The sequence below is a fragment of the Aedes aegypti genome, chromosome 1, assembly GCF_002204515.2.
Source record: "Aedes aegypti strain LVP_AGWG chromosome 1, AaegL5.0 Primary Assembly, whole genome shotgun sequence".
Lineage (NCBI taxonomy): Eukaryota > Metazoa > Arthropoda > Insecta > Diptera > Culicidae > Aedes > Aedes aegypti.
Window position 1 is genome coordinate 276,456,942 of NC_035107.1, and position 21,249 is coordinate 276,478,190.

Genomic DNA, 21,249 nt, shown 5'->3' on the forward strand with positions numbered 1-21,249 from the left:
AGAGCCGTTTTACGTATAACTTCTCTACTTTGAGAGATAGACAGTAACAGTTTTGTGTTCTATAACTCGATAATCTTCATGATCGAGTTATGGAGAGTTGACTGTACTATTTAAGTATAAAATAAGTATTTGGTTTTCTAAATCAGCTTTGGATTAAGGTTTGTCTATCGCATTGAGGATTTTTTTTTCAAAGCATTTCGTTTTTCTAATTTTGAACAATTACCGTAAAATTAAACATTACATACACTTCGTTGTTGCATTAAATGGACAAATTGATGTGAAATTTGCGAAAAAATTACACGTTTTCTCGGTGAGAATCGAATTCACGACTCCTTGTTCATTAGATAGGGCGCGATACCCCTACACCATGAGAGGACTCATGGACGCAGAAGTCCTTAGAATTCGATTTCATGTCAATAATCACGTGGTTCTCAAAAGTATTGTCAGTATCGTTGTCGTCTAGGAACTGCTTTAAACAGATATAAGTTCATAATAAGCTCTTTTTGACAATCATTGATGGATAAGACAGACTAATGAAGTACGATTTTCGTTTTAATTTCATAAGAAAAAATAATGAATTACGAAGAACAATTTTTTTTGCTTAAGAAGAATTACATACGAATTTATAATGGAATGAAAACGTCAGAAGGAGCTAATGAGACTCGCAAAAAAACTTGTGAACTTTATCGGTCATTGAGTATAACTTCATGAGATTTTCTCATGTAGAATAATAAAAAGCAGTTACGGAATTCATTGAGACCATCATGTATTTAGAGAATCGCTCTTTGAATTTCAGAAATGAAAAATATTCATGAGATCTCTAATGACAACGGCAAAATTGTCATGTGAATATCGATTCATAAGAATCTTATGAAAAAAAGAAACCCAGTCAAGAAATGAAGTCTCATGCGTTCTCTTATGGGACTCTTACGCATTGTTTGGCTCAGTGTAGCTTGATAGAGTAAGGTTATGATTAGGTTTTCAAAAACATCAGAAAAAACAACAATTCCAACTTCACTTCTTATTCAATGTCTTTTAGAAATCCAGCTGTGTTAATGTTCTTCAAAAACAAATAACGCAACAAATAGTGACAATCAGCAAGTTTAAATTTAAATACTTCAACCATAGTGTACTTTTGAACGTTGGAAACGCAAAAAAAAAACCGTAGATAAGTGCACGCTCCAAAGATATTTATAAAATTGTGGCAGAAATGTGAGATAACATTCACATCGGGACGGCAGTGGGTGAATATGGTAAATCGTGAACATTGAACCGCATTAACACGAACTTGTTTTACTTTAGCTATAAAAAGTTATCCTGACAATAATTCTGCGCGATTTTATGATTGAAAAAAAATGCTGACAAATTAACTGTTTTTTTGGATTAGAAATGTTGAAACTTATAATATTATCAATATGTTTCATGAAACGTTTACTATATTTTCATGTGACTATTTCACTTTTTTTTTATCTCTCAACATGTTTTTCTGTGTTACAAGGGTGAACTCTGCTATAAGTCGCTACCTCTCTTACTCGAAGTTCCCTAACTCGATGCTATCTGTTTCAGTTTTGTATGCAAGTTTACCTCTATAGTTCGATATTTTCAAGAAAATTTCAAACGGTCGGTTTTTAGTCAGACTTGAGTGTTTTTAGGAAGTCTCAGGGTGCTTCGTATTCCTACCATTCGAAATTATAAAATATTTGCATTATATGCTGTAATATTGGATCCTGTCTATTTGATAAAACATCTGTGGCAGCATCCATTTATTACGTAGCGCTAAAATTGAAAATCCTTCTTCATGGTGATAAAATTTTCAATTTTGGTGTACTGTTAAAAAAGCGTCACTTTGGTTGATTAGTTAAAATTGCAGTATTTTCACGCTAAAATTATTATTATGATTGTATGTTGTCTAAATAATGAAAAAAATAAACATTGATAAATATGTGTTCTGTATCCCGATACCTAAGATAAGTTGAATGTTCCAGGAAAATTCGTCGGACAAACTATATCGCTAAAATCATCAGTTTTGACGCTAATCCAAAAACACATGAAATCGACATAATAAAACACTGTGGGCTCGAAGTGAGTGCTCCTAGGAGAATTCGAAACAGTTTGGCACCGCAATCACGAAGGACAAATGAGTGCCGAATCTGTATGCATAGGACGAACCGTCTGCTGGGTGGACACACGACACCGGATGAATATTTTATGGCATCAGAAATTGAAAATTTCAATATTTAACACACTTTGCCTGAGGTACGAGCCCTTTCACTCGCACCCCCACTCCGGAAATCGTAGATATTGAGAGCAGATGCAAGGCTCGTTTGTTCGCCGAAGTTCAGATAGAGATCGCGTGAACGGAAGGGAAAAGGGCAATAAATTGTAATTACTGTGAGGCCGCCATCGATTGGAGATTCATCGAGTTCTCTTCCAGTATCTGCATTATTTCGTCCACGCCGCCAAGCACGAACCTGAAGAAGGGAAGGAAAAACAGAGAAGTGAATGAAAACAAACTTTCGTGTGGAAAATAAAAATTAATTGTGTTATAATACTGGGGATTTAATCCTGATAGTGTTAGGAATGAGTTAAAAGTTGGTAAGGTAGAATTTGGACCATTTATTGCATTTGAAATGTTGAACTCACTGTTTTTTTATCATGATTATCTAATGAACAATCATGCCATCCAGTGAATTCAATGTCAATATTTCTATTATTTGTCTTAAAATAATGAAGACATGTAACGTTCATACTATTGTCTAGTAAAAATGAACAAGCATGATAAGGTTTTTCGGATGTTTTTTTTTCTGGAAACCCTAAGCAACTCTTGGAATTCTGATGGCAAGCAAAAAATACTTTTTCATAACTCCTGAGATTCCTGATAAATTCTTTAAGGACTTCTCTTTTAAAACCATTCGAGTTTCTTGGAAATCTTTAGACTACATATCTGATGTTTCAACATTGTCCATAGCTGTGGCAACCTTATCTGGAAACAAGACTAAATGCCAAACCAAAACAACTGAAAATTTTAAATCCTAATCAATGTCTGTTTAAGCTAGCAATTAGTTTAGCGAGATTTGTTTAACCGCGAGGCTTTTGGCAATCGGATCATCAATTTGTATTATTCAAGATAATTTATTCCACCAACGGGGCTGTCGTCGTCTCAACAATAGTCTCCCGTTGTTTCCAAACGCAATAAATCAATGTTTTTGTAATTAATTTCCCTCAAATTAATCAATTCCCAATTTATTTACTTTCCTCTTGAAAACTAATTGCGCGTCGAGGGAAATTTCCAACCGAGGCAGGATCAGCCCTTCAGATGCTATTCAACGAACAAATCGAAGCCTTTGATTTTTCCGATTCCGAAAACGAGAGCCGCCTTGTCGCCTTGGACCCACACAAATCGGAAATTAATTTCACAAGTATTTACGCACAGAGCAGTTATTGGTCGTCGGTTGTTTGCTGTTTCGGTAAATTGATGCTTGTTTACCGATTTTTCAAGCACCCATTATGCGGGGTTGGAAACTTTTCAAGTGCCGTGTCCTCTACGGTTGGTGGCAATTGTTGGAAAGCTCTCGGATGCGGCCCAATGTTTTGGGGTTAATTAAATTATCGCTTGCGACAAAGGGTCCTCGAGGGAAACGGGAGTTTTGTTTCTGGTTGAAAGCAAAACCCAGGTATAAGAGGCCAATTGAAATTAATAGGCTAATGATATGGTTTTGATGGGTTCCGATCCAATCAAAACGACATAATACACAAATTTTACTGTGGACAGTTTGTTGTAAGGAATTGTGATGCACTTTAACCTTCATCAACTATTATTTCACGTAAATAAACTGGAATTTGCAATACATACTCCTATAAGACTAAAACACAGTTATCTATTATGTTTTGAGTTCAACTTCCTTCTACGGCATCGAAGTTCTTGTATATTAATGAATAAGGTTTAAACTTATGTAGATTCAAGTAGGGTCGATGTACCAATAGCCGCATAGCTAAGAAAAATATTCGTATAAAATCGAAAAATAACGCTAGCGTTTATATTTTTACATCATCTGGAAGCTTTTTATCTTGGTTTTGTGGGAAAAATATGAAAACTGCAAAAAGTCATATGTCTGCATTTATTATCGCTTGTGCCACTATAGGAATACATGTGCCTATAGTAGCACTATTTCTAATTTCTGTTCCTATAGTAGCACTAGCATCTCGGCGTTGGCAAAATACTAATCAAAACCGTATTTTTACAAAGCTTTTATATTTTTCCTTGAAAGTGTGGATCAAAAGCTTTCATTTGATGTAAAAAAAGTACTTAATTCGTTAATTATTTCGTATAATAAAAAATAGTTTCTCTCAGTAGTGATACTATACTGCCCATAACTGCATAACAGTCACATTCGACATTTTTAACAAATTGGAGTTAATTCCATGGAGAGTCATCAAATGATAAATACTTTCGATCAACTTACTAAAATCTGTGAGATTGTTCTAGAAAATTCGAAAAAAATAGCAAGTTGTTTTGTCACATTGGCAATTGTAACCGCATAACAGTCACATTGAAATTATACATGAGCCTCATAATGTAGTAGCAACGAAATTTCTATCAGAACTATTTTCTGACTATTCACCCATTATGCGATATGAGTTGTACAAAATTTCAGCCTCAAATAAGCTCTTTTTAATTACTAATATTTTTTTTGAAATTTTGGTTTCCTCCCATACTGCAGTAAAATGCAAACTTGGTATCCCATTTACTCAATGCCTACTTTTGTCGAATGTTACAAATATGCAGTTATGGGCAGTATAGGAACAATAGGTTAACTATAGGCGCAAGGGAGCTCAAATTTTAAGCAAAACTAATTATTTCGATCATTTTTTGAACAAAATCAAGCTGTGTATCAATGGTACTTAGATAAATAACTCCTGACCTTCATGTCAAAAAATATTTTGAAAAGATTCATAGCAAAACGGCCGTAAAAAGCCACTAGTGCGACTATAGGGGACTGTCCACTAAGGGAACACTGACCCTACAAACAATCATAAGTAAATAAGCAATAAGTCGAAACTTACCTTTCAGGTGCTTCACCATCGCTTCCACCGCGGCCTTCGTACGGCAAAATATTGAACGACGTCTGCTTCCATATTTCCGCCACTTCCTGGACGCCCCGCTCGATGGACAGCTCCTTTATTGCATTGTTTATGATTTCTTCGGCGATATCCTTTATCGCGGGTAAGTGTGGCGAGCATTCGGACCAGCGGGGTAGGCCATCACCATTATCATCATCATCCGGTCCGGTCCGGTCCGGTTATTTCCGTGCCATCCGAAAAGGAAGCAAACGGTGACGAAAAATAAATCATAAAAATGAATAAATCATTCAGTTTGGTTTTATGTCGGCTATGAATGCTGGATTTGGCATTTAAATGATGTGATGGTCGATTTTGTATGGTACTTATTCTAAATGAATACTATGGAAGGAAAAGCTATTTTGATTACGAGTTTGAAACGATTCATGATTTCAAATGTAACTCCATAGAATATAGAAATAATAAATAAAAAAAAAAGTTGTACCAAAGCTTTATGAAAGCCACATAAATATTTTATTCTGTCCAAGAAGCACCTTACTTCATTCAAAAATCCCCGCAAATTGTGTCTGCCGGCATTAATATCCTGCGGGACGCTCTTTTAATAGACTTCCTTGGAACAGTTCCAGGGATTATTCCAACGATCCATTAAATTTTACCGACGCGATAATGACAGTTTCTCGCATTCGACGACGGGAAGCTTCTGACTTCGTGACGCCACCATGGATACCGAAATCGCGTGGAAAGCACCAATAACAGCCTCAATCGTAAAAAAGGCGTTTATGTCCTGCGCGCACCCTTCATCATTAATCAATTTTTCCCTTAACGACGCGACGGACTACGGTGAATAGCAGCGCACAGTGAGACGAATGCTGTCCCTATATATTCCTCCAAGATAATCCAGAACTTTCTCACGAACTTTCTCTAGAGGGGACCAGCCAGGGATCTCTAGGGATTATTCTCCAGAGATTTGTCAAGGATTTTTTCCAGGGGATTTTCAAAAATTTCTTCGGTATAGAAGTTCCTCGAGCGGTTCCTGGAAAAAAATCTTGGAGGAATCGCTGGAGGCATTCTTAGGGTAATTTCTGATTACATTTGTGGAGGAATAGAACAATCTCTTCAAGGATCAGAAATTCCTCCATGGATTCCTCCAGGGATTCCATCAAGAAATTCTCCGTTGATTCCATCAGGATTCCTCCAGGGATTCTTCACTTCACGAATTTTTTGAGCGATTTCTCTTAGAATTCCATAAGGAATACCTCCTGAAAAATATCTTCAGAGTTTCCTTTTGGTTCCAGGAATTATATCAAAAAGAAGAAAGGCATTGAGAAAATCTCTGCCAACATTCCTTCCGGTAAATTTCTGCATGCATCTCTCCAGATATTTATCTAGGGATTTCTCCAGAATTTTCTCCATGGATTCCTCCAAGATAATCCAGAAATTTCTCTGGAAATATCTATTTGTGATTTGTGAGAGCAATCCTCGCATAATCTTCATAGTGATTCTTCCAGAAAAATTTCTCCAGGCACTCTCCTGAGATGTCTCCAGGGATTCCTTCAGCAATTTACCTAGGTAATCCGTCTAAGGTCCCTTTTTAATTAACCGAGGTAACCTTTCATTGAATAATTCATCAATTTACCCAGGTTCCTATAGAAATATCTCCAGAGAATCTTCCAGGAATTCCTCTAGATTTACGTCCAGATATTTACCCAGCAATTTATTCAGGAATTTCAAGAGTTTGCTCAGACATTTCTGGAATTTATTCCGGAATATCAAGATGTACTCCAGAAAAATCTTTACATTGGTTGCTCTATAAATTGTTCCAGAGATTTGTTTAGGAATTTCTCCAAAAGTTTCCGAGGGTATTCATCCAGAGACTCCTTTAAGAATTTTTCTAATGATTTTCCAAAGAATCTTCCGGAGATTACGCAAGGATGTTTTGCAAGGAATTCTTCTCTTCTAGAGATTACTCTAAAGATTCCTCAATATAATACTACAGAGATTTCTCCATATTTTTTTTTTCTAGAGAGAACCAGCCAGGGATTTCTAGGGATTACTCTATGGATTTTTTTAATGAAATTTTTCTAGAGGTTCCTCCAGGAATGGCTCAAAGTATTTATGCAGCGATTCTTCCAGGAACTTATCCAGGGGCTTTTCAAAAACTTCTTCGGTGAAGAAGTTCCTCGAGCGGTTCCTGGAAAAAATCTTGGAGGAATTGCTGGAGGCACTCTAAGGGTAATTTCTGATTAAATTATTGAAGGAATTCATGAGGGAATCTCTGGAAGACTTTGAACAGGAATTTTTCTAGGCCAATAACAAATCTATGGAAAAAAAATCTGGGAATTCCTGGACGATTACTTGGAAAAATCTTTGGAGTGATTCATGTAGCGATTTCTTGTAGTTATTCCTGGGAGCATTCTTGAAGAAAAATCTTGAAGTAATTTCTTGTAGAATCCTTGGACGAATTCCTGGTGAAACCTTTTAAGAAATTCTCGGTGAAATCCCTGCAGGAATCCATGAAAAAATCTCTTGAATAATTCTAGGTTTACCAGGGGAAATTTCTGCAAAAATGCTTGGAATTTCTGTAGAAATTACTAAAGAAATAAGATTTTCCTGGTGGAGTTCTTGGAGGTGTCTCTGGTATGATTTCTGGAGGAAGCTCTACAGGAATATTAGGAGAAAACGCTTAAAGCATTCTGTAAAGAAGTCCTGGAGCAATCCCTGTAAACATTGCTTGGAGAAATTCCTGGAGGTATCTCAGTGAAGATTAAACTGGAGTTACCTATGGAGGAACCACTGGAGAAATTCCTCGCAAAATCTTGAGGAGAATCCTTGTAGAGCTTTTCCTGCACAAATCCCTGGTATATTATTTGTAGAAATACCCAGAGGAATTTATAAAGATATTCTTGGGGCCCTGCCGGTACTGGTCCTAAAAATCTGGTAATTATAAACATTTATTTTTCTAATTTGGCCTAACAGAACCGGCTATGCCTATTCCGATATAATAATTATATGTTTGAGAATTCCAATCTTCGGTTTCATACTTAAGCTAAAAGAACGTAAATTGGTTTAAAAATTGATTTTAGAGAGTGTTTCAAAGTCATGGGTCATTTCCTCCTTAATTCCTCCGGGAATTGCTTCGGAGTTCGTCAAGCAATTATCCAGGAGTTCCTCCAGAAACACATCCGGAGTTTCTTCAGGAACGCCTTCGGAGTTCCTCTAGGAATTCCTTTGGAGATTTTTTTAGGAATTTGTCCAGGGTTTCTTCAGAGTTCTTCCGATAATTCCTTTGTAGCTTCAACGGTAATTCCTTCTGAGTTGCTCCACAAATTCCTCTAGAGTTCTTTCACTAATTCTTCTGGATTTAATCCGGATTTCTTCCAGAGCTCCATAAGGAATTTCTTTGGATTTTCTTTTGGACTTATTCCGAAGTACTTTCAGAAATTCTTCCAGGATTTTTTTTGCGGATTTCCCTTCTGAGTTCTTCAGCAGATCCTCCAGCAATTCTTGTGGAGTTCCTTCAGCAATTTCTACGGAGTTCCTCCAGCCATTCATCCGGAATTCCTTCAGGAATTATTTAAGTGTTCCTCTAGAAATTGCTTCAGAGTTCCTCCGGGATTTCCTCCATAGTTTGTTCAGGAGTTTGTTCGAAGTTTGTCCAGAAAATATTCCGCAGAGTTCCTCATGGAACTTTTGTCGGAGTTCCTCCAGTAATTCTTACAGATTTACTCCAGGAAATCTTTTAGAGTTCCACCGAGAATTCATTCAGATTTCCGCCAAAATTAGAAGTTTATCAATAAATTCTCCAGAGTTTCTTCAGTAATTTATCGGAAATCCTACGGAGGTTCACTGGGAATTCTTCTAGAATTACTTCGGGAATTCTCCTAGATTTTCTCTGAGAAATACTTCAGAGTTCCACCGCAAAATTCTCAAGACTTTCTCCTAGAATTCCTCCAGGAATTCCTTCCTTTCCCGGAAGTTTTACCGGGAATTGCTCCAAAGTTCTTCTTTAAATTCCTCCAGAGTTCCTCGCGTAATTCCTCTGGATTTGATCCTGCTATTTAACGGTGGAGCTCTTCCGGAAATTCCATCGGGTTTCATCCATTGTTTCTTCAGGAATTACACCGAAGCCTCATAAGCCATTATCTTGGAGTTCTTACAGGAACTGGAGTTCCCCTACCGATTCCTCAGGAGATCCTCTAGGATTTTTTTTTCAGATTCTTCCAAGAATTACTTCAGAGCTTCCCAAGAGCCCCACTGGTAATTCTCTTAGATTTTTCATGGTTCCTCCAGCAATTACTCGGGAGTTTCTCCTTTCATTTCGGAGTTCCTCTAGGGATTTCTTCGGAGTTTCTCCAGAAATTCCTCTGAAATTTTTCTGAGAATTCCTCCGGAATTTTTCTGAAAATTCGTTCAGACTTCCTCCGGGAAATACTCCAGAGTTCCTCTCCAGGAATTCCTCTTCAGGAATTCCTCTCCACTCTTTCCAGGAATTCCTCTATATATTCCTTCGGAGTTCCTCTAGCAATTCCTCCAAAGTTTCTCTGGAGCTTGACCGGGGATTTCTCAGAAGTTCTTTTGGAAAAGTCTCTAGAGAATTCCTTCGGAGCTCCGCCGCGAATTCTATTGAAATTTCTCCGGGAATTGCCTTGAAGTTCATCCAGATTCGGCGTTCTGCTGCTTTAATTCACTATTTGTTTGTTTTTCATGATCACTTTCCAATTTCGTAAAAATTGATTTTGTCTAGGAATAAATCCAGTGAATTCCCTAGGAAGTATTTTAATTCGTTTTCAGGATCCTTCAAATATTCAAACAGGAATTCTCTCAAGGGTGCATTAGAGATTAGTTCGGAGATTTTCAAAGGACTTCATCCAATCCTTCCTTCAGATTTTAGTATAATTTATTTAATAAAACTGCCATGAATTACTCTGTGTCTAAATTAGGCACGTATCCTAGCAAGGACCGTAAAGGGATCGAAGTAGAAAACTAGTACTGATAAGTTCTGTTCTAGTTGCACTGGAATGTACCGTTTTTAAAACTGAAAAGTACTTTTTTTGTAGCACTCGGAGAAGTACTGTTTAATTGCTTCAGACAGTTATTCAAAACTTCCAAGAGCAGAGAGAATTTGTGTACTCACAGCACGAAGGCACGATGCGCACTGAGACACCATATCGATAAAAATACATTTGAACAAGCTACTGAACAAAGTTCAAGAATTTCAGCATTTGTCCCACTGTGCAACGGCACGACCTCCTCTCTCTCTCCAACCCACTCCTCAAAACCCACCTGATACTTGTGCAGCTCCATGGCGAACATGTTCTCCAGCGTGAACAGCTCCGGCGACATGTCAAAGTGTTGACCGGTTTTGTCCATTAGCAGCTTCCAGTGGCGCTCGCGGAGGGCCTCATCCTTGAGGCTCAACATCAGCGGGATGGACGACTTGAACTGCTTCATCTTGGTATCCAGCGCTTGGCCGATAGGCGTTTGACGGATCTGTGGGTTAATTTTTATGTTATGGCCGGGTGCTTAATGGCCAATTTGTGGTCCTTATTCTAGCGGCGCATTAGTCGGCTTCCAACGGCATAAATCTCAATCAATCTTGGACGAGGGATCAGGTACATTCCATAAGTGGTTGTTTGTTGAGATTTATGAGTTTGGAAACCGAAATGGGATCACACTCGATGTGTTTCACAGCGATTAACGATCAACGCTCCGTCATCGTAATCATCGTCATCACCGAAACTTCAGAAGCAGTTTTTCTGTTCAAAACTAAAAATTATTCGATGGAAATGTGTTCACAGTGTTTCGGTTAAAGAATTTAATACAGTGAACACATTTTCTTGTAAATTTTCTGGATTTTGAACGAAAAAAACTGCTTTTGAAAATTTCAAAATCAATGACGGATCCTGCCCCCTTAAGTTGTGCACTTACCGATCGAGGAATTTTGCGATAATCTTTCATGAAACCATCGATTCCGTCCAAAAGAGCCTGGGGGTTCAAGTTGGCCCAAAGTGTTTTGGACCATTTTTCACGGGCAGTTTTTTGCTTCAGGTACATGTTGTAAACCTAGATTGAAGAAAAGATTTTGAGATAAACTGGAGCTATAAAACAAAGATTCTAATAGCCATGTAAAACCCAAACATGTAATAACTTGAGATGTAATAAAATTAGCTGAGTTTTTTTTATTATATCATCTCTTTGTGATAAAAGTGACTCTTTGTTTTCATGAAGCAATTTGTTACGATTCTCAGTTCATTCTTATATCAATCTTGTGCATTTTGCACACTCATCTTTAACCACCTAAATGGCCACGTGACGTCTGGCGTCCCTCTCCATTAAATAACAGGATGACTTTTTTTTTTGCGCGGACTCTTTTTGTTGGTTCTCTTCGATGTTTATACAGCAAAAACTAGAGAAAAATCGAGAAAAACTTTCAACCCGCACCAGGGCGGTTCGCCGTATACTCACCACTTCCATTTCTTCGTACTCATGTTTGCACTGCAAAAACTCATTGTAATCCGTTAATGGGATGTCGAAGAGTTTTTCCGCGTTTTCTGTGAGCGGCAGTCGGACATCGGTGACCACGACAGGAAAAAAAACAGAACCGAAAACGAAACGAAACAAGAGGAAAATGTTGCATTTAGTGCAAGAGTTTTTACCGGTGCGCGAGAAAACTTCGCAGAACAGAGCTAATTGTTTAAAAATGGTCCCCTGAAGTTGGCCTTTCGTTTTTTTAGAATATAAAAAGCAATACTCACTAGGGTGTTAAAAAATATTATTGTTCGAATAGTCATGATGCTCAACCCTAGAATGAAAAACATGCGTATTTATAGCATTTTCAATAGATGCACTTTTTAAAAAGAATGGTTTAAGGGTTCCGCCAGATCAATTTATGAAATGATGGAATTTTTAAGCGTATATTCCATTATAGGGTTAACCACCATGACTTTTCGAACATTCATTTTTCCCTGTGACACCCTAATACTCACCCAATTCGACTCGTTGCTTTTCCATCGATTCAAACTCAACGCCATAGGTTCCCATCAGCTCGGCTCCTCGATCCAGGTCCAGCCCCACGGTACCGGGACCTTCCCGTTTGTATTTTTCGACGAACTTGTTCAGCTGAAAAGCGTCGAGAGGAAAGTAAAGTTAACAACACGCCTCACATATTCATGCTTGGCGGAGCGTGGCAAGAATCACCATCGCCAGCAACAGTCACCATTGCCAGCACCACCGAATTATACGCCCAATTTAGTCTGGAGCTGCAGAATGAAGCCTTCCGAAATCGACGAGTTGTGGAGGTGTCTCAAGTTCGTCAGAAGGAGGTGTGATTTTTTTCCTTTACTTGCGTGGTGAAAATGCTGACGCGAAAAGATTTCACGTCGTTGTCCCGGGGAATTATACCGTCGAATGGGGTGATTTTGATGGTTGGTTATCGAATTTTCGAAATTTTTTTTATTGATTTCTGGCTGTAAGTTTTCCAGCAACTGGCTGTAAGCTTTCCTTCCAACTTATGCCTGGAAACTTTTCCAGCTTTTGACTGAGAGCTTATCCGGCTTTTGGCTGGCCAGCCAGTTTCCGACTGGAGGCATTTCTAGCTTCCGACAAAAATTTTTTTGGTGGTAGCTCTTACAGATTATGCTTGGAAGCTTTTCCAGATTTCTGGCTGGAATCTTTTCATCTTCTGACTGGTAGCTTATCCAGCTTAAGGTGAGAAGCTTACCAGCTTTTGTATGGAAGCTTTTCCAGCTTTTCCACCTTCTGGCTGGAAGTTTTTCTTGCTTCTGGCTGGAAGCTTTTCTATCTTCTGTCTGAAAGCTTTTTTAGCTTCTGGATGGAAGCTTTTCTAGCTTCTGGCCGGAAGCTTTCCCATCTTTTGGTTGAAATTATTTCAGCTTCTAGCCGAAAGCTATCCCAGCATCTGGCTGGATAATTTACCAGATTCTGCCTGAAAACTTTTTCAGCTGCTGGCTGAAAGCTATTTCAGCTTCTGACTGGAAACTTTTCCAGCTTCTATCTGGAAGCTTTCCCTGCTTCTAGCTGGAAGCTTGTTTAACTTTTGGCTGAAACTTTTACAGCTTCTGACTGGAAGTTTTTTCAGCTTCTGGCAGGAAGCTTTCCAGCTTCTGGGTGAAAACTTTTTCAGTTTCTGACTGAAAGCTTTTCCAACTTCTGACTGCAAGCTTTTCCTGCTTCTGGCTGGAAAGTTTTTCAGCTTTTTGCAGGATGCTTTTACAGCTTCTGCCTAAAAGCTTTTCCAGCATTTGACTGGAAGCTTTTCCAGCTTACGGATGGAAGCTTTTTCAGCTTCTGATCGAAAACTTTTTCAGCTTATGGCTGAAGCTTTTCCAGCTTCTGGGTTGAAACCTTTTCTTGCTTCTGGATAAAAGCTTTTCCAGCTTCTGACTGCAAGCTTTTTCTGCTTCTGGCTGGAAGCTTTTCCAGCTTCTGGCTGGAAGCTTTTTCAGCTTATGGCTGGAAGCTTTTTCAGCTTATGGCTGGAAGCTTTTCCAGCTTATGGCTGGAAGCTTTCCCAGATTCTGGGTGGAAGCTTTTACAGATTCTGGGTGGAAGTTTTTCTTGTTTCTGGCTGGAAGCTTTTCCAGATTCTGACTGGAAGCTTATCCAGCTTATTGCTGGACAGTTTTCCAGCTTCAAATTGGAAGCTTTTTCTGCTTCTGGGTGGAAGCTTTTTCAGCTTCTGGCCGGAAGCTTTTCCAGCTTCTGACTGGAAGCTTCTCCAGCTTCTGGCTGGAAGCATTATCAGCTTATGGCTGGAAGCTTTTCCAGCTTCTGGCTCAAAGCTTTTCCAGCTTCTGGCTCAAAGCTTTTCCAGCTTCTGGCTCAAAGCTTCTCCAGCTTCTATCTGAAAGCATTTCCATCTTCTGGCTGGTAGCTCTTTTAGCACATGGTGGGAAGCTTCTCATTGGAAGCTTTTACAGTTTTTGACTTAAAGCTTCCCAGCTTTTGGCTGGAAGCTCTTCCAGCTTCCGGCTGAAAGCTTTTCCAGCTTCTGGCTGGAAGCTTTTCTAGCTTCTGGCTAGAAGCTCTTCCATCTTCTTGCCAGAAGCTGGAAAGTGTACAGCCAGAAGCTGGGAAGCTTCCAGCCAGAAGCTGGGAAGCTTCCAGCCAGAAGCTGCAAAGCTTCCAGACATTTTTTTGTTGGGAAGGTTAAGCCACTGCGTCCATTGGATTGAACTTTTGTGGCATATCCCTTTTTACTATTCGCGTCATTGAAGCAACTAAAACTGTCCACGATAAATCAAGTGAACAGCTTAAGCACTTTGACGCGTCTTTTCCCAGTCAGGCAAAATAGAGTTAATAAAACCCACAACCTTACTGGGATTTCCAGTCCAAATTTCACTTGATTGGAATAACCCCCGTTTAGAAATTTGGATCTGCGATTGTATAAGGCAGCGTCCATTTATTACGTAACGCTTAAATTGGAAATTTTTGACCCCCTGCCCCCCCACCGTAACGCTTTTTGTATGAAAAATTTCTAATTTTTGTACGAGCCGTAACGCTTGAGCCTACTCCCCCCTCCCCCTAGAGCGTTACATAATTTGTGGATGCCGCCTAATGCACTACAACTGCAGAGCAGATGTTCCGAGGTTTCGTGTTCCATATTACAGAAACGACAGATATCATTTTGAACCTGACCAATATTCTTTCAACGATATCTACTCGGACAGTGTCCAGTTAATAGGCGAGTGTATAAACAAAGATCTCTCTTGTTGAGCTCTAAGAGTCTTTTCGTAATAGTTTCATTTGGAACTTAAAATCTTTTAGATTGATTACACCTTGTGGTGATCATCCAATTGGTCATCACCCTTTGCAGTAGCGCAACCAGGATTTTGCTCTAGGGGGGGTTTTGGACGGTAAAAAACGAGTCAAAGTAGAAAAAATTAAATATGTTAACATTTACGAAGGACGCAACAACATTTAAAAATTTCAGTTTCTCTCGTTCGCTTTAGGCATGCCTTTTTGTATGAATTGTATTTGGTATAATTTTTCAAAAATTTCCAAAATACCCATGTGATTAATGAAAGTAGCTTCGTTTTCCACAACACTTTTTATTCTTCATAAAAATTAGGATAGACTTTTTAGATATGAATGGTTAAAAATATGAATAAAAATAATTCATATGAAATTTAAACATTCTGATAACGAATTAAATCTTCATCCATTGTGGTTTGCTTGAACGTTTCAAACTGTACCTTCACTTATAGTTTTATTTAGATGCACATAAATTAAAGTGACAGCGTTGAATCACTCTTCACCTATTTTATTTATTATAAACGTGTTCAAGTTTTTGAAGCATTCTCAGCTTGAAGACAAATATATCGACATTGATTTTTTATTAGAACTTATCTGCATTCAGCGATTTCTCTTCACCCTTGCTCTCTTTAAATTATTTCAGAAAATTGAGAGGATTGATGAAGAGACATCGCACATGTCAGTTAATCCTTTTGGAAGTAACTGTATTTACTTATGATTTTTTAGCTTACGAACCGAATCCCCTTTGAGCTTTTCAGAACTAGGATTTTTCCGTAAACATTGAACATAAAACAAAGCTTCTCCAATAATTCACGCGCAGTTAAGGTCGTAAAATTTGCCTTAATGCTGCATCAACTATGAAATTGTTGAAACTTTGGAATCAATTGTTGAGAATTCCAATATATCTATTGGCATGTTTGAAAAACATCTCGTCAAAATCCTGCACTATATTTATCAGTAATAATGAAAACATAGGTTTTTATAAAACTCTCCTTAGAAGAAAGACACAACTCAGAAAATATAACTGTTAATACAACCTAGTGTTGCAGTGATTGTATGGTCAGTCATATACATATTTCTGCTCTGGGGGGGGGGGGGGGGGGGGGGGGTGTAGGTGGATTTGATCCCCAAAACCCCACCTTGGTTGCGCCACTGACCCTTTGTCGTTCACAGCTTTTTAGTTCCATATTTACTGCAAATGACGATATTCCACAGAATGGTTCCGGTCCAATGAACTGTGTATTTGAACCCTGTTTAGCAAGCTCGTCTGCCTTTTTCATTTCCTACAATGCCATTGTGTCCCGGAACCCAATACAAACATACAGAGTTCTCTTGGAACACCTTTTGCAATGAGAGAATGCATTCCCAGACAAGTCTTGATGAGCATTTATATGCGCCCAACGCCTTCAAAGCAGCTTGGCGTAATCTGGAAAAACTTTCATCAAAAAGCTGGAAGAGCTTCTAGACAAAAGCTGGTAAGCTTCCAACCTAAAGCTGGATAAGCTACCAACCAGGAGCTGGAATCTTCTAGCCAGTAGCTGGAAAACTTCCAGCCAGAAGCAGAAAAAGCTTCCAGTCAGAAGCTGGCAAAGCTTTTATCTAGAAGCCAGAAAAACTCGAAAAGCTACCAGCCAGAATCTGCAAAATCTCTCAGCCAGTAACTGGACAAGTTTCCAATCAGAAGCTGGAAAACTTTCAGGCAAAAGCGGAAAAACTTTCCAGGTAGAAGTTAGAAAGCTGGAAAAGTTTTCAGCCAGAATCTGAAATTGCTTTCTGCTAGATGCTAGAAAAACTAACAGCACGAAGCTGGAAAAGCTTCCAGCCAGAAATTGGAAAAGCTTTCAGCCAGCAGCCATGAAAGCTTACAGGTAGAAGCTAGGAAACCGTTCTGCCAGAATTTGGTAAAACTTCCAGCAAGATGCTGGAAAAGCTTTCAACCAGAAGCTGGAAAAGCTTCCAGCCAGAAGCTGAAAAAGCTTCCAGTCATAATCTGGAAAAGCTATCAGCTAGAAGCTGTAGAAGCTTCCAGCCTTCCAACCTTCCAGCCAGAAGCTAGTAAAGCTTCCAGTAAGAAGCTGAAAGAGCTACCAGCAAGAAGCTGGAAAAGCTTTCAGCTAGGAGCTGAAAGAGCTACCAACCAGAAGATGAAGAAGATTCCAGCCAGAAGCTAGAAAAGCTTCCAGTCAGAAGCTGGAAATGCTTCCAGCCATAAGCTGGAAAAGCTTCCAGCCAGATACTGTAAAAGCTTCCAACCATACGCTGGAAAAGCTGCCAGCCAGAATCTGGAATAACTTGCAGTCAGAAGCTGGAAAAGCTTCCAGTTATAAGCTGGAAAAGCTTCCAGCCGTAAGCTGTTAAAGCTTCCAGCAAGAAGCTGGAAAATCCAAGTAACATTAGAAGCTGAACAACAGTTCATTTAGAAAGAATCTGCTTGAGAGTGATTTGTTTAGCTTTTATTCCACCAAAATGTTTGTTGGGAAGCTTTTAGCCAGAAGCTGTAAAAGCTTCCAGCAAGAAGCTGCAAAACTTTCCTGCCAGAAGAGGGGACAGCTTCCAGCCAGAAGCTTTGACGGCAAGCTTTTCCAGCATATTGTTAAAGTTATTTCGTGTATTTTGAATGTCTGTTCAATGTCTCTGAAAGTTAGTACATAGTAAAAATATACGGTAAATCATATTTAGGTAAATGTAACTTTTTGTATGTGTATGTTTCCATCTCTGTTGAAGTAACTCCTTAAGAAATTGGTGAAAATAAATAATGATGCAAATCATGGAGTAATTTGGAAGAGACTGTTTGCAACTAAAAGCTCATAACGACGGCAGACACTTCTAATGAATAAAAAGTTGATCTTCCAGAAAATTTCAAGTCAAAGTTTCCACCGCAGTGACTAGTTCCAAACTCCCCTCACCCAACGGTCGAAACCACCAGTAAAAATGCTTTGATTTCCCGTTCAAAGATTCCCTTTATGTGGCTTCCAATCCCCAGGCGGGCGTCCGTCTGCCATCGACGTCATCTAGTTTGGTTTAGTGCGCTAATGCCATTGGTAGATGCTTTCGGTGGCGGCGGTGGTGGTGATGATGACGACAACGGCACGCTAATAGACGACGGCAGCATGTGTGTGTGGGTGTGGGTGCCCAGCCCAACAACCCCAGAAGGGGATACTCACTTCAAGGCAGAATATACTGATCTCATTCTGTGTCATCTCGGCAAACTTTGTCTTCGTTGATTGCAGCATGTTTGCACGGTAGAGCGCTGAATTGAATAATTTTCGCCAACGTTTCTCCAAGTGGTACGCCATCACCATGTCGCTGACGGGAAGCTGGAATGATTAAGTGAGAGAGAAAGAGGAAAAAAACGACGTTAGATCTTCTATTTCAATTTGAGAGAATTCAACTTGGTGGGAGTTTTTTTTACTCTTACTACCTACAATGAGTTTGTCAAAGCACACGTCGTTCGATGAAGGGCTACACTTCAAAGGAAAAGCATGGCAGTTAGCAGTCATTTCTAATCAAATCCCACCGGACACCCTCTTAACTCCAGGGAACTCAACTTCCAGCTTGTTAGAATAATTTAAATCAGAATTATACAAATATTTTTGTTTGGGAGTGGTCCAGCGTGTACAAGTTTCACGGATGTAATACCCGTGTAAGCTTCTGCTCCAGAGGCTTGGAAGCATCTCTTCCAGCAGCTTGGAAGTGTCTCTTCCAGAAGCTTGAAAACTTCTCTCCCAGAAGCTTGAAAGCTTTTTTTCCATAAGCTTGGGTGTTTCTCTTTCAGAAGCTTGAAAACTTTTTTTTCAGAAGCCAGGAAGCTTCTCTTCCTGAAATTTGGAAACTTCTCTTCTGATAATTTTGAAATTTCTCTTCTGGAAACTTGTAAGCTTCTCTTCTAGAAATTTCAAAGCATGAAGAAGCATAGAAGTTTCTCATGCAGAAGCTTGGAATCTTCTATTCCTGAAAATTGTAAGCTTTTCTTCCAGAAGATTAGAAACTTCTCTTCCAGAAGATTTTACACTCAAATAAAGGTTTAAAAAAAAAAAAAAAAAAAATCTTCCAGAAGACTGGAAACATCTTTTCCAGAAGCTTGAAAGCTTTTCTTCCAGAAGCGTAGAAGCTTATCTTTCAGATGCTTTGAAGCTACTTTTTCAGAAGTTTGGAAACATCTCTTCCAGAATCTTGGAAGCTTCTCTTTCAGAAAATTGGAAGCTTCTCTTCAAGAAGCTTGGAAGCTTCTCTTCCAGAAGATTGGAAGTTTCTTTTCCAGAAGCTTGGAAGCTTCTCTTCCAGAAGCTTGGAAGCTTCTTTTGTAGAAGCTTGGAAGCTTCTCTTCCAGAAGCTCGGAGCTTCTTTTTCAGAAGCTTGGAAGCTTCTCTTCCATTAGTTTGGAAGCTTTTCGTCGAGAAGCTTGGAAGCTTTACGTTCAGAAGCTTGGAAGCATTTCTTCCAGAAGCTTGGAAGTTTCTCTTCCAAGAGCTCGGAAGCTTGCTCTTGTCAAAGGTTGCCTCCAGCAAATGCAAACATAGAACACAGTGTTAACATAAGACGCGAGAAGTGAAAGAATATTAATGAGAAACTTTTCCGGAAGGATTGTCTCCAGTCCCATGCTTGATTTTCAATAATGCGTGTGAAAGTGCGAAAGGGATCTTTCAGGCGGGAAGGAAATTGTACCCCAAAAGTTTGTCGTTGGTAAATATTCCTCGCACCAAATCATCGTCATCAAGTGTAAGAGCGAGGAGGAAAAGCGACGACGATATTGATTGAATTTCGGTGTGACACACATTATTAACCGGGTGGATTGAGGGCTTCTCTGGCTGAAGGTTGGGGGAAAATTGATAGGTCTGGTTCAATGTAAACATCCATTTTGGATGGGAAGTGAGCTGTTACTGACAGGGGAGTTGGGGGATCCGATAAATGAGGAGCTGTTAGGTGAATGAGATGGAATTAATTTTGCAAGTGCTGAAAGCAAGGGTTATGGCTGGGACGGTAAGAGTCAATTATGTGGGTAATGATGAGGATGATCTTTATACGGTTGAGTAATTTAAAACGCTTGGCATAGGTGAGAGTAAGCTTTTTGACATGATTTGAAAGGTCAAGCTTATTACACCTTCATAGTGCTCAACTAACTGTAGTGCTGAGTAACTCCAGAGATATGACTGATTTCTTGCTAACGATATGGAGTTGACCATCTCTAAAGTAATGAATCCAATTCTCTTAAATCAGTTTGGTAATTTCTTTTCCAGAAATATGGAAACTTGTCTTCTTAAAAGTTTGGAAGCATTTATTCGAGAGGAATGGAAGCTTCTCTTCTAGATCTTTGAAACTTCTTTTTTTAAATCATGGAAGTTTCTATTGTAGAATCTCGGAAGCTTCTCTTCCAGAAGCTTGAAAGCTTATCTTCCAGATGCTTAGAAGCTTCTCTTCCAGAAGCTTGGAAGCTTCTCTTACAGATGCTTGGAAGCTTTTCTTCCAGAAACTTGAAAGCATATCTTCCAGAAGCTTGGAAGCTTCTTTTTCAGAAGCTTGGAATATTTTCTTTCAGATACATGCAAGCTTTTCCTCCAGAAGCTTGGAAGCTTCTTTTTCAGAAGCTTGGAAGCTTCTTTTTCAGAAGCTTGGAAGCTTCTTTTTCAGAAGCTTGGAAGCTTCTTTTTTAGAAGCTTGGAAGCTTCTTTTTTAGAAGCTTGGAAGCTTCTTTTCCAGAAGCTTGGAATATTTTCTTCCAGATACATGCAAGCTTTTCCTCCAGAAGCATGGAAGCTTCTTTTCCAGAAGCTTGAAAGCTTCTCATCCAGATGCTTGAAAGCTTATCTTCCAGAAGATTTGAAGCTTCTCTTCCAGAAGCTTGGATGCTTCTCTTCCAGGAGCCTAGAAACTTCTCTTCCAGAAGCTTGGAAGCTTTTTTCTAGAAGATTGGAAGCTTATTTTCCAGAAGATTCTTGGAAGCTTCTCTTTCAGAAAATTGGAAGCTTCTCTTCAAGAAGCTTGGAAGCTTCTTTTCCCGTAGCTCGGAATCTACTCTTCAAGAAGCTTGGAAGCTCTTCTTCCGGAAGCTTGGAATCTTCCAGAAGCTTGGAAGCTTCTCTTTCAAAAGCATGGAAGCTTATCTTCCAGAAGTTTGGAAGCTTCTCTTCCAGAAGCGTGGAAGCTTCTCTTCCAGAAGTTTGGAATCTTCTCTTCCAGAAGCTTGGAAGCTTCTCTTCCAGAAGCTTGGCAACTTCTTTTCCAGAAGCTTGGAAGCACCTCTTCCAGAAGCTTGGAAGCTACTCTTCCAGAAACTTGGAATCTTTTCTTCCAGAAGCTTGGAAGCATCTCTCCCAGAAGCTTGGAGGATTCTCTTCCAGAAGCTTGAAAGCTTCTCTTCCAGATGCTTGGAAGCTTCTCTTCCAAAAGCTTGGATGC

The 21,249-nt window shown here is 39.2% G+C and overlaps 1 protein-coding gene across 1 annotated transcript in view; it reads right to left on the reverse strand.

Moving 5' to 3' along the window:
* The window catches only part of LOC110674134 (dynein heavy chain 10, axonemal), a 363,130-nt gene that overhangs the window by 138,524 nt on the left and 203,357 nt on the right, over positions 1–21,249 (reverse strand). The window contains exons 29-35 of the mRNA XM_021837893.1: positions 18,018–18,170; positions 12,066–12,198; positions 11,545–11,630; positions 11,008–11,142; positions 10,363–10,569; positions 5,065–5,213; positions 2,391–2,471 (exon numbers count right to left, since the gene is read on the reverse strand). Of these exons, the coding sequence (XP_021693585.1) occupies positions 2,391–2,471; positions 5,065–5,213; positions 10,363–10,569; positions 11,008–11,142; positions 11,545–11,630; positions 12,066–12,198; positions 18,018–18,170 (944 nt within the window). The remainder of the gene's footprint in view (positions 1–2,390; positions 2,472–5,064; positions 5,214–10,362; positions 10,570–11,007; positions 11,143–11,544; positions 11,631–12,065; positions 12,199–18,017; positions 18,171–21,249) is intronic.